General features: G+C 49.5%; 1 protein-coding gene across 3 annotated transcripts in view; it reads left to right on the top strand.

Annotated features, from left to right (window-relative positions):
* Positions 1 to 12941, top strand: part of MDGA1 (MAM domain containing glycosylphosphatidylinositol anchor 1) — a 55118-nt gene that overhangs the window by 27281 nt on the left and 14896 nt on the right. For all 3 annotated transcript variants that reach the window (XR_014295410.1, XM_082637161.1, XM_082637160.1), the window contains exons 2-7: positions 3517 to 3656; positions 7570 to 7744; positions 8841 to 9037; positions 9806 to 9938; positions 10180 to 10449; positions 12369 to 12698. Coding sequence is in view for 2 of the 3 variants with exons in the window: in XM_082637161.1 (XP_082493287.1) it covers positions 3517 to 3656; positions 7570 to 7744; positions 8841 to 9037; positions 9806 to 9938; positions 10180 to 10449; positions 12369 to 12698 (1245 nt within the window). In the remaining variant the exon portion in view is untranslated. The remainder of the gene's footprint in view (positions 1 to 3516; positions 3657 to 7569; positions 7745 to 8840; positions 9038 to 9805; positions 9939 to 10179; positions 10450 to 12368; positions 12699 to 12941) is intronic.

Raw genomic sequence — 12941 nt, 5'->3', positions numbered from 1 at the left:
TTCTTCTTTTTTTTTTTTTTTTGCGGTACGCGGGCCTCTCACTGTTGTGGCCTCTCCCGTTGCAGAGCACAGGCTCCAGATGCGCAGGCTCAGCGGCCATGGCTCATGGGCCCAACCTCTGCGCGGTATGTGGGATCTTCCCGGACCAGGGCACGAACCCGTGCCCCCTGCATCGGCAGGTGGACTCTCAACCACTGCGCCACCAGGGAAGCCCCTGTAGTTCTTTTTTTCACTTCTGTGTAATATTCCATTGTAGGAATATGCCAGAATTTATTCATCCTTGCTGTTCTTGATGGATATGTGGGTTGTTTCTTGTTTTTAGCTATAATGAATAAAGCTGCTATGAATATTCTTGGACCTATTGTTTGGTTGTCATAGCACTAATTTCTATTGGGTACATACCCAGGAGTGGAATTCCTGCATCATGGGGTGTACACTTGTTTAGCCTGACTAGGTGCTGCCAAAATCTCTTCCAAAGTGGTTCTACTATTTTAGAGTTGGATAGTCTTAGGAGTTAATGTCATTAAAGGACGTTAGATAATCTTAATGATGTCATCACCCATGATGCCAGCTCATAGCCCAATGTCCAGTGAGGAAGAGTACCTGTCAGGTGGCCAGAGGCTTTGTGTCTGCTGGCCAGGCCCCATCTTTTCTGGCTTGGGCTGGCCAGGCCCTGAGAAAGTCCAGCTCTCCAGCTCTTCTTCAGTATTCCTTATCAGTCACCAAAGTGTCTATCATTACAACACTGCCTGGCTACGGGCAAGCCACAGTGTCCAAGATTACAGCTTATCTTCCTTTGGAGCCTGTTAAATCAACGTCTTCCTTGTTGAGAGGCACCCCAGGCCTCTTGCAGACATCCATGCAGCCTTCTGGGCTTATCAACGACTGGCACACACATCACACATTGGTGGCTTGTTTCCTGAGGACCTTGGCCACAGATGGCTATCTTTTCCAAAGCATTTTCATTGCAGGGGGTGATAGTTTCAGACCCATTCCCTAGATTCCAGGGTGCATCTTTTTTTTTGGGGGGGGGTTTGGACCCTGCGGATCCACCCCTACCCTGACCCTAGACTCAGGATAAAGTGGGGACAGGAGATCCTGAATTTACTGATACCAACTCTCTGCTCCACGATGGGATGAGTAAGTTCATTTATAGAAAAACAGAGAAAACCTCCTTGCACATCTACATTTGTGGAGTAGAAGCCACACTGGCTGAACAAATGAATAAAATGATAAAGGAGGACTTCATCATTTACTTTAAATCCCCAATGTCCAGGGTGCATCTTATACAGGGACCACATGCTGTTTATAAAATTCATAGAAAGTATGAGTTGAAAAAAGACCTCAGAAGTCATCTAATACACTCCCCTCCTATAGGTGGGGAAACTGAGGCCCATGAGGTTTGACTTGCCCAAGGTCACACAGCTTGTCTCCTGACCATGGCAGCCAGACTGGACACTCAGACTCTGGGTTGGTAGCAGCTGCCACTGTTTGCAGAACTTGCTGCTCTTTGCAGACTCTCATGGTTAAACACAGCCTACATCACCCCCAGATGGCTGCCCCACAAACTTCTTGATGTGTGGCGGGACTGCCTCTGTGGACCCACCTCTGTAATGAGTTCGTGACTGTCCCATCAGTGTTGGTTGGAAAGACTCTGTTAAGGTGCTATTTGTGGCAACAGTAGAACACATCAGAGTTTGCCAAGCACTTCTCATTTATCCTGTGCGATGATCACATCCACCCTTGTGAGTTCTCAGGGTTGGTAGCATTCTCTCCATCTTAGAGATGAGAAAATGAAGGTCCAAAGATCACTAGTGTTTTATCCCGGGTAATATGGAATATAAGACTGCCCTGTCAACCTGCAGGAAGCCCCCTGTTTTCTGAGGGCTGGTTCAAAAGTTGCCTCTTCCATAGAGCCTTCTGTGATTCTTTCTCCAGCAGACAGTGATGTCTTTCTCCTCTCACCTCCTCTTTACCTTTCTTACAATGCTTAGCAGCTTCACCATGGCATATTCCTATAAATTCATTCAGTCAGTGTTCACTGAGTACCTGCTATATTCAAGGCTTTGCGCTGGGGATACCAAGGTGTGAAGTTCATGGTCTGGTAGGTAGAAAGATAAGAATGCTGAATTTGGTAGACACGCAGATTGATGCTTTGTTGTTGCACTGGAAAAGTGATGGGTACAGAAGGAGGGGAGGATGTAGGTCAATCATGGAATGCTTCCCGGAGGAAATTACACATTTTATGAACAGGTTTTATCTCACCTCCTTGCACCTCTTTAGGGCAAGGACTCAGTTTTCACCCCCTTGTGTCCCTCGTGCCCTGGATTAGCTCTCCTGCCTCCACTCCCTCCACCCTCATATGTGAGCAGACAGGTTTGAAATTGGGGGCCTTGCCCTCCTTCCCAGAACCCAAGTACTGGTGGGCTGGGGGCTAGTTTTCCTTCAGGACAGTGGGGCTAAGACACTGAAGGAGGGCTATGAACTTTTCTGGTTCAATCATTTTACCTTTGGGTCCCCCAGCCATATCCCAGCTCTGGTCCCCCAGCCCTGGCCAGATCCCAGCCCTGGCCACTGTGAGAGAGGTTAGGGAGGATCCAAAGTCTTGTGAGAGCTTCCAGACCCCGGTGAGAACTTCTCTCCCTTGGAGAGGAGGCTGGCATAGGTTCAGAGAGCAATGAGGGAAAAGTAACAGGCGTTTGGGTGAGGGGAACGTGCAGTCTGTGGGGCTGGGGGCTATCTTAGTTAGGTTCGCTGAAGGTTGAGCCTCGGATGGTTGGTGGCAGTGAGTTCAGGCAAGTGATTTGCTGAGAAAGTGCTCTAAGGACCAACTGAAAGGGGACAAGGGAAACAGCCAGGTGAAAATGTGGTTTAGTTGACTTAGTCTCAGCCTGTTCCCTGGGGTGGGGTAGGAGGCCTCTGGAGCATGAACAGAACCGCGGTCACACCAGCTTGAGGCAAGGTGGCTGGGCTTTTGCGTCATGTCCACCAGTCATTGGGGTGTGTATGTATTGGGGAAGGGATGACCTCCTAGGCGTGTCTGGTCCAGGCAGCTCCCACTGGTGGAGGGCAATCCCCTGGGGCAGGTGAGCTCTGCGTGCCTAGCAGCTAACACAGCAGCTGGGAATGAAGGCACCTGCCAGATACAGGGAGCTGGGCAGAGCACCAGCAGCCTGCACGACAGGGGGCTGCTAAGACACGACGCTCACTGGGTGACAACCACTCTGTACAGATTACAAAGCCCCCTCACAGTCCTCAGCTCATTGAAGAGCACAGGTCTCTTGCAAGGGCCGTGGGATGGGGACGAATTGCCCCTGTCCTGAGTCCCTGGCCCTGGCCCTTCTGGTCTGGCCCGGGGCCCTAGGAGGATTCTTTCCTGAGCTCGATGGGATCAGGCCTCTGAGGGATGTCATGGAGAAGTCTGGGCTGACCCCTCCCCCTGACACATGCAGGAGGGAGCCTTAGAACCCCTCTGGCCTCGGGGCCTCCTGTCTAAACCTCTCCGTCTCCCGCCAGCTCCAGCCCAGGCTCAGATCGTGCATGCGGGCCAGGCGTGTGTGGTGAAAGAGGACAACATCAGTGAGCGCGTCTACACCATCCGGGAGGGGGACACCTTGGTGCTGCAGTGCCTTGTCACCGGGCACCCTCGGCCCCAGGTAAGCCCTTGGCCTGGCTTGAGCAGGCCCCTCCTGACCCACCCCGCTCTGGGATCAGAAGAGGCAGTGGGAGCTGTGACTAGAGACAGACAGCAGCAAGTCAGCAGAAGACAGGAGCCTGGGGCTGGGGAAATAGCTGGAAAATAAACTGTGGGGAAGGGCTAGAGGCTGTGGGCTTATTCACCTGGAAATATTGACGACTGAGGGCAAAAACTGAATGTCAGTTTTTCAGTTCCACTCCATTCCCTGTATCTGTTGAGCAGACGCTCTCTCAGATATATACCTTCAACCACTGTTTGAAGGCAGACCATGTGCCAAGCACTATGCTCGTTACTTTCTCCAGTGTTTTCTCTTTGGAACCTCGCAACCATGCTGTGAGGAAGGCATCAGGGCCTCCATTTTAAGCTGAGGAAATCGAGGTTCAGAGAGGTTGGGTAAACTCCCAAGGTCCTCAGCTCTTGTGAGGGTGGGTGCAGAATTCGAATCCACAACCAGCGTTCTCTGTAGCTTGGTACACTTCCTCCTACTTTAGGAGGCTTCCAGTAGGCAAGCCCCACACTTTGGACATGAAGAGACTCAAAGCTATTAGAAAGTAACAGAAGATGAGTATCTGGAAAATCTGGGTGAATTTTGTCCCAGACTAAGTGTTTGGTTCAGGCAAGAAGTATTGGCTGGTTATCACTGAGAGCTGACAGGAGGAGGCAGGAGGGTGGGCTGGAGGGATGGGTAAAATTTGCTGGCGAGCTGCGTGACCTTTAAAAGCAGCAGAAAAGGTTTTGATTGGATCCTAGGAAGCACAGTGATTGCAAAATCCTTTTTCGGGGGGACAAATTTGGGAACAGGGACAGCTTTAGTAGGTTTGGTCTTGAGACAAGCAGATGGACGAGAAAACTCCTAAAGACTTTTTCAAACTGAAGCGATCACCACCGCTTCCTCCTTCTTAACGGTTGTTTTTTGGAAGTGAAAACAGTGCTGCCAGTCTTCAGGTTGGTGTTTGCATAGGTGTGACTTTAGGGATGATGCTCCCTAAAGCCAGGGAGGCAGCTGGGCCACCTCTCCCTCAGGCTGCACTGGCCATCTGTGTGTGTCCCCTTGTGCATCACATGTAGGAGTCTTTTGTGGCTGTGGCTGTGAGTCCATGCACCCATTTTCTATTTCCATTTGTAGTTTCATTATTCTTCCTGCTACCTAGGCTCAAACCCTTGGGCTCATATTTGACTCAGCCGCATATCATTCCCCACACCTAGCCAGGCTCTGAGGCCTTTCTTTTTACGTCTCTTGCATGGGTCTCCTTCTATTCGTCATTACCCCTTGAGGTAAGACCTTTAGTCTTGTCCCTTGGACCACTGCAGTAGACTCTAACTGGCCTCCCATTCTCCTACATCTCCCCCTCAAATCTATTCCTGCACCCTGCTCCCAGAATCATCATCCTTAGACCTGCTACATTATATCACTCCCCTGCTCAGAAACCTTCGATGGCTCCACATTACCTACCAGACCCAGTTCAGCCTCATAGGGGTGGAACTAAAGAACCCCCACAATCCAGCCCCCACCTGCCTGTCCTGTCTGATCTCCCACGGCCATCCTCCTCACACCCTGTCTTCAGTGAACCTGTCCAAATACACCCTGTTCATTCTTGCTTTAGCCACTGCTCTTTACCTGTCCTGAAATGCCTTCTAGTGCCTTTTTGCTCATTTCAGTACAATAAATATTTATTGAGCACCTGATATGTGCCAAGTACTGTGATGGGTCCTGAGGATACAGCTGCAGTTCCTGTTGTCATGGAGCATCCAGTCTAGGGGTGGAGCAAGTATCATCTCATAGCCCACTTTGTTGTCAGATGGAGGAATGAGTGGGCATGGAATTCCCTACTCCAAACTAATAGCAAGAGAGAGGGACTCTCTATGGTTAAAATGAAGAAGAAATCTATAGCGATGGTAGTGAGCAAAAGCTGAAGAAACTGGTACTTGGAGGGACTTAACTGCATACTCACATCAGAGGTAGTAGTATTAATACACACATGGGGGGTATGAGCTGAGGACACAGGCCCATCTATGACTGGAGCTAGAACTGCACTTCTTACCTAAAGCTGGAAGCTTGATAAGAGTGATACCACCTATGAATGGGGACCAGAAGACCTCTGCCCCATAGCCCAGAGTCACAGCAGGGAGCAGACTTTCTGCTTCAGGGTGTGGGTGCAAACAGAGTCACCTATGAGGGAATAACCCTAATCCAGTCTGTGTCTTACACTATCCAAGTGGTGAGGAGACCTTAAGCTGAGAAACTAATATAAAAACTGGGACTTCCCTGACGGTCCAGTGGTTAAGACTCTGCTTCCAGTGCAGCAGGTATGGGTTCGATCCCTGGTCAGGGAACAAAGATCCCACATGCCGCGGGGCACGGCCGAAGAAAACCCAAACTGGTTGAAACCTGTGAATGCATATATCTTGGGCATAGGCAACCATAAAGCTACACCACAGACAGGCCTGTCAGTGCCCAAGTGGGAGTTCTGAGGAAGATAATTCCTACTGAATACAAGCCCATGGGGTGAAATTTTAAAGCATATCTAAAAATACAGTGCCAGGAGAGCCAGTCCATAGACCCAAATAATTGAACAATTCACATCTGAGAAAACAGAGATAATAGAGCAATATGAAAGGATCTTTAAAATAAATGTGTTTAAAATGTTTAAAGAGATAATGGAAGGAATAGAATCTATAAGACAGGAGATTATAAAACCTGATCAGTTAAGATATGGAAAAAAGCAAATAGAAATCCTAGAAATAAAAAATAATATAGTCTTTAGAACAATTTGGCCTCAATACCATAGAAGTAGCTAAAGAAGAAACTGGTGAATTGGATAATAGATCCAAGGAAATCAGCTACAATGCAGTCTGGAGAGGACAAAAGGATGGAAAATGTGAAAAGGAAGTTGGGAGACATGGAGGATAGAATGAGAAGCTGTAACAAATTTAGGCATTCTAGGAGGACTAGAGAAAACTTAGAAGAGTCAATATTTAAAGAGATAAAGCCTGAGAATTTTGTAGAATTTAAGAATGGTATGAACTCTCAGATGGATAAACCAAGTCCTAAGCATTTGTAAATAAACCTCATCTAGATAAATCATGGTAAGACTGCAAAATGTCAAGTACAAAAAGCAAAAACATTTTCATGGTCTTATTCTTTTTCCAAAGCACCCTCTGATCTACGTCTGAATGTCCTGAAACTGCATGTAGCCTTCCCCAAGTTTTGTAACCCCTGGGTCCATGAGGGTAAAGTTGAGGGTGGTGAGGAGATGAGAACAGCAGTGACACACCATCACTCCTGCCAAATTCTGTTGGTCACACAGACCATCCCTGGTACAAAATGGGAGGAAAGTACAGAAAGGTGTGAATACCAGGAGGTGGGGACCACGGGGGGCCATGGTGGAGGCTGGCTATCACGTAGACCTCTTTCACAGATGAGAAATCTGAAGCTAGGAGATGAGTAACCTACCCAAGGCCACTAAGCTAATAAGTGGAATAACAAAAATTTAATCAAATTCTTACTCTTCCAGGAATGAATTATATACTCATTTAGTCTTCTCAGTAAGCCTAGGAAGGGAGTAATATTTCCATTTTACACATGCGGAAAGGAAGGCAGGAGAGGTTGGGTAACTTGCCCACAAATCCATGATGTTAACAAGTGCACATACTGCCTTTTTAAAAGCCTCCTTCACCTGACCCCAGATTCCCCAGGCTCTTCACTGAGAGGTCCTACATCCAGTGTGCATCCCCATGAGGCTGTTTGGGTTAGTTTCACAGGCCTGTGTATGCCTTATGTGCACTCGTGGAAAAGTATGGGGGTGGGCGGGGAGCCCCCCTCCCCCCTCCCCCTCTGTGTGGTCTGACTCTGCCCTGCCTGGCTGGCCCAGGTGCGTTGGACCAAGACTGCGGGCAGCGCGTCGGACAAATTCCAGGAGACGTCGGTGTTCAATGAGACACTGCGCATCGAGCGCATCGCGCGCACGCAGGGAGGCCGCTACTACTGCAAGGCTGAGAACGGCGTGGGCGTGCCTGCCATCAAGTCCATCCGGGTGGACGTGCAGTGTGAGTCGGGTCTGCCTCTTAGTACCCGAGCCAGGGGCCTGCTTCTGGGGGCTCAGGCTGGGAAGGAGGAGTGGGGAGAAGGGTGGAGAAGTGGCACCTCCGTGGAGAAAACTGTGGAGACTTTCTCTTTTCCAGGATAGAGAAGGGCATCCCTGATGTTCCTTTGATGTGCACTACCTTATACCATTCACCCATTTCTATCTTTAATCCCATATGAACCTTGCAGCATCCCTGCAAAGTGGTCAGGGAGGGCAGGACAGGTTGGATTATACCCATTCTACAGATGAAGAAGCTGAGACCAAAGGCTTGTGACTTGCTCACTGCATAGGTCTCTTATTATGGTCCAGTGTCCTTCCCACAGTACCTCATGTCTCTGCTTTTGTCCCAGGGCAGCTCTGAAACTTCCCTACCCCAACACCTGCAGGACCAGGCACCCCTCAGTCCTTGCTGCAGGTTGAATGGGAAGCCCTCAGTCCCTGCCTGCCCTCCATGGATATTCCCTTGACCACCCAGAGGCTATCTCCCTTCTTGCCATCTGCCTCTGTGCCATCCAGGCTGACCTAGGTACCCAGAAGCTGTGGGGCCAGGCCCTAAGGTCTGTCTGCCACCATCTTAATATCTACAATGAACCTATCCATTAAATACACTCCCCTGCCCCAACTGGGACCTGATAGAGTGGTGGAACCCCAGGCCCTCTCTTCTGTCCCCCTTCAGCCACCCAGGGGCCTGACAAACCCTGGGGCTGAGGGTCGTTTCTCAAGTTATTGCAGCTGGAAGGGTCTAGCAAGCATGGCCTGATTTCCAGTGTGCAGCTGCTTCCTCCATCCCATGATAGGAGGGTGAAGATAGACACACACATCCCCCCGCCCTCCCCCTCCCCTGCCAATGCAGGTCCCTGGGGAGGGACTGCTGAGAAGCCAACACATCCAGTCCCCTGCCTCTGACAGGTTGCTCAAGCTTGCAGGGCTGGGAGAGCATCTGGCTCTCTGGAAGCATCCCATGAGGGTAGCTTAACTTTCCCCGAGAGCTGCCAGGGGCCCAAGCCCTCCACCTAGGGGGTCATGCATCTGACTCCACTGGGGCTGTGCCCTTGCAGACCTGGACGAGCCAGTGCTGACAGTACACCAGACAGTGAGCGATGTTCGAGGCAACTTCTACCAGGAGAAGACGGTGTTCCTGCGCTGTACGGTCAACTCCAACCCACCTGCCCGCTTCATCTGGAAGCGGGGCTCGGACACCTTGTCTCACAGCCAGGACAATGGGGTCGACATCTATGAGCCCCTCTACACCCAGGTCAGGATGGGTGGCAGCTGGCTTGGTCTCCTCATGGCTCACCCCACATTCTTCCTGCTGTACCCCACAAGGGAGGGGGCCAGGGGGGCTGAAGCCTCACCATCTGGAGCTCCAGGGACTGCCCTGACTCCAACAAGTTTGTTCTGACATCAGAAGCAAGCATTCTGATTGGGCTTCAGACCACCTGGGGCAGACAATATCGAGACAGAAAGGTCAGGGAGCAGTGGTGAGGACAGGAGAGTCCTCAAGGCAACATGTCCTCTAAGAACTTTGCCAGTTAGGAAAGGCACCTCCTGGGGCAGACAAGTCATCCCTGCCTGTTGCTGGCTGGCAGGGTCTTTGGAACGCATGGGCAGGAACAGCAGGAGTTGGGGTAGAAAGATGAGTCACTTCCCATGGCTCTCCTGCGGTCCTAGGAGATGGTGATGAAGCCATCCTGCAAGAGAGAGTTTTCAGAGGCAGCTTTCCTAGGTGGCTGTCAGAACTCCACATGTAGCCATGGCCTGTAGGGCCAGCCCTATATTTGTATGGGTTGTAAGACAGAGCAGGATTCCCTCCTTACCCTTCCATTTCCTAGAATGGGAAAACTGAGGCCCGGTCCTGACCAGTGTGTACCAGGACACCCTCAGACCCATGGAAGCCCAGGGTAGGGGGAGTGTGCCATCCACCCCAGGCTCAGTCCTGAACAGGAATTTGCTTTAGTCTCTGGTGCTTGGTGAATGTGTGTGAGACCCAAGCAGTCCCCTCACCCCAGTGGTCACTGCCCAGGGGGAGACCAAGGTCCTGAAGCTGAAGAACCTGCGGCCCCAGGACTATGCCAGCTACACCTGCCAGGTGTCTGTACGCAACGTGTGTGGCATCCCGGACAAGGCCGTCACCTTCCGGCTCACCAACACCACGGGTACAGGCACTTCCCCGCCCATCCCCTTGCCCACCTGGGCTGAGTCCTCAACCAGGAGGTGGTGCCCACCCCATGCAAGACTCCAAGCACATCACCACGAGTGTTTCCCCTCCTCCCTCCTGCCTGCTCCTTCCCTTCTCCCCCTGCAGGCCTTCCCCGGCCCCCATTCCCTCCCTGATTCTCCTCCCTCACATCCGGCCCTGCCTCACGGTCCCCTAAGACTCCATTCTTGTCCTCCTAGCACCACCAGCCCTGAAGCTGTCTGTGAATGAAACTCTGGTGGTGAACCCGGGGGAGAATGTGACAGTACAGTGTCTGCTGACAGGCGGTGATCCCCTGCCCCAGCTGCAGTGGTCCCATGGACCAGGCCCGCTGCCCCTGGGTGCCCTGGCCCAGGGTGGCACCATCAGCATCCCTTCAGTGCAGGCCCGAGACTCTGGCTACTACAACTGCACAGCCACCAACAATGTGGGCAACCCTGCCAAGAAGACTGTCAACCTCCTGGTGCGATGTACGTGGCTCCGGAGGGGTGGAAGGAAACTTGGGGAAGCAGACAGGGTCCCTGTACCTTGGGAACTGAAATGGGAAAGGGGCCTGTGTGCTTCTCCTTGGTAGGGGAGGTAGGCTGAGAAGGCAGGTTCCAGGCACTTTGATTTCCCTGCAATTCAGGTGTCTGCCAGCAGATGGCAGGACTAAAATTTGCATAAAGTTTTATTTACAGTTTACAATCAATACATTTTCAAATATAACCTCAACAACCCAAGAAGTAGGAAGGGCTGGTGTTGATTACCTAGATTTTTTTAGATTGGGAAACTGAGGCTGCAAAAAGCTAAATGTGGACATTTCAGACTCTAAGAGAAAGTTCCTGACTTTCTCCCTGTACAATGGTTTCTACATGATTAATAGAATTAAAGTGAAAATAACACACATTTCCACATACCTCATATGTAAATCTTTATTAGCAAAGCATTTCAGTGAGTATAAAGATAATTACTAAATGTAAAAATGATTAAAACTTGGAGCACAATATAAAAGAAGTACAAATACTTTCCTAACTAAACTTCAGCCTCACTAATTATCATTAGCTGCTTGGTAAGATCTTGATTTTACTACTCTGCTTTAAGGAGGAAACTTTAAATTCTTCTGCTTGTGCAGCTTTAGGTGGTTGTTTTAAAATTTATTAAAAAAAATTTTTTTTAAAGATCCAGGCTTGTTTCCAGCTCTTTAATACTTGAAAGTAAGATACAGTTTCTGTCAAATTCAATTGAGCATCTTCTGGTGAACACTCTTCTTTGTTCATCTGTCACTGACCAATCTCTCCCTGACTCTCCTCACCAAGAGAAGCTAGCTCTCTATGACTTTTTACTTAATTATGATTAAGTAGTGAGAAAGATAATAGTCAAACTGTGGTTATCTAATGACTACTGTTTCCTTTGATGGTACTTTTCCCATCAGAAGATTGTTCTTCCCCACCTGATCCATATGCCCTTTAAAACCTGGGTTGATAAGATTGCCATTTTCATCAAATACTTGTGGTCACTTCCCGGGGTGACATACAGCCTGCTTCACTCAGCCCAGTCCTGATTTATGGCTGTTGTACCAGAGTCCTTTCCAGAGTCCTTTCCAATGAGCACCTAATATTAAGAATTCTGTCTAACTCTTGGCATACATAAAACAATTTTTAGATTTTTAAAGGAGGCCAGACCATTTTCTTTCTAAACTCTATATTTTTATGTAATTGCATGTAAAATGATTGTATTGGTCTTGTTTTTTTTTATGACACAAACTTGTTGCAAAGAGCTAAACAGCGCAAAAGGGCAAGTTAAAAATTTCCCCTCAATTTCCCTCAGTCCCATTCGCTAGATAGAACCAGTATTACATTCTGGTGCCTCTTTCCAAAATTTGTATTTTGTATATTCTGGGTTTAAAACAACAATAAAAATAAAGCAGCATAGTAGTTAAGAGCACAGGCTCTGAGTGTGAATTCAAGATTGGCTATTTACCAATACTTCTTTGAGCAAGTGAATTAAACTGTCTGAGCCTCATTTCCCTCCTTTATAAAATAGGGAAAATAAAATGCCTCCCTCAAAGACTGTGGGATGGGCTAAACGAGGAAACCCACATACAGTGCTTAGAACAGGGCCTCTCATATTGTATGTTTGGTCAACAGTGGCTGTATTGATTCCTAAACCCACTTTACTACAGCGAGCTTTTTTTTTTTTTTTTTTTAACTTTTGGAAACACATCTGAGAGAGGAGAACAATTTCCAAGCAGAAAAAGTGATGGTTTCTCCTGGGAGTGGGATCGTAGCCCCCAAACTCCAGGAAGGCCAGTTGGAGGGTAGAAGCTGCATCTGGATGGGGGTGGTGAGACAGGGAACCCTGGCTTTGGGCCAGCTCCAGCCACTTTTCCCTCCCCATCCACCCATAGCCATGAAGAATGCCACATTCCAGATCACCCCAGATGTGATCAAAGAGAGCGAGAACATACAGCTGGGCCAGGACCTGAAGCTGTCATGCCATGTGGATGCAGTGCCCCAGGAGAAGGTGACCTACCAGTGGTTCAAGAATGGCAAGCCAGCGCGCATGTCCAAGAGGCTGCTGGTGACTCGCAATGACCCTGAGTTGCCCGCTGTCACCAGCAGCCTAGAGCTCATTGACCTACACTTCAGCGACTATGGCACCTATATGTGTGTGGCTTCCTTCCCGGGAGCACCTGTGCCCGACCTGAGTGTGGAGGTCAACATCTCCTCTGAGACAGGTGGGCAGCTGGAGGGGGGCAACAGGGAGGTATGAGGGGGCTGGAGAGACCCACAGAGGGGAGGTGGGGGCAGCAGCTTGGGAAAGGGAGGCTACAGTGAGGAGGATACCATTTGTTCATGTCATATGCATTTATTAAACACCTGTTATATGCCAGGCATTATGCTAGGCACTGGAGTAAAGTGGTGGGCAAAACAGGCCACATTGAACTTAGTAGCAAATGTTTTTCAGATCATCCCACAAA

The sequence above is a fragment of the Mesoplodon mirus genome (assembly GCF_964341445.2).
Source record: "Mesoplodon mirus genome assembly, chromosome: 12".
In the NCBI taxonomy this organism is placed as follows: domain Eukaryota; kingdom Metazoa; phylum Chordata; class Mammalia; order Artiodactyla; family Ziphiidae; genus Mesoplodon; species Mesoplodon mirus.
Note: the sequence above shows the minus strand (reverse complement) of the source record. Positions and strands in the feature narration are given on the sequence as shown.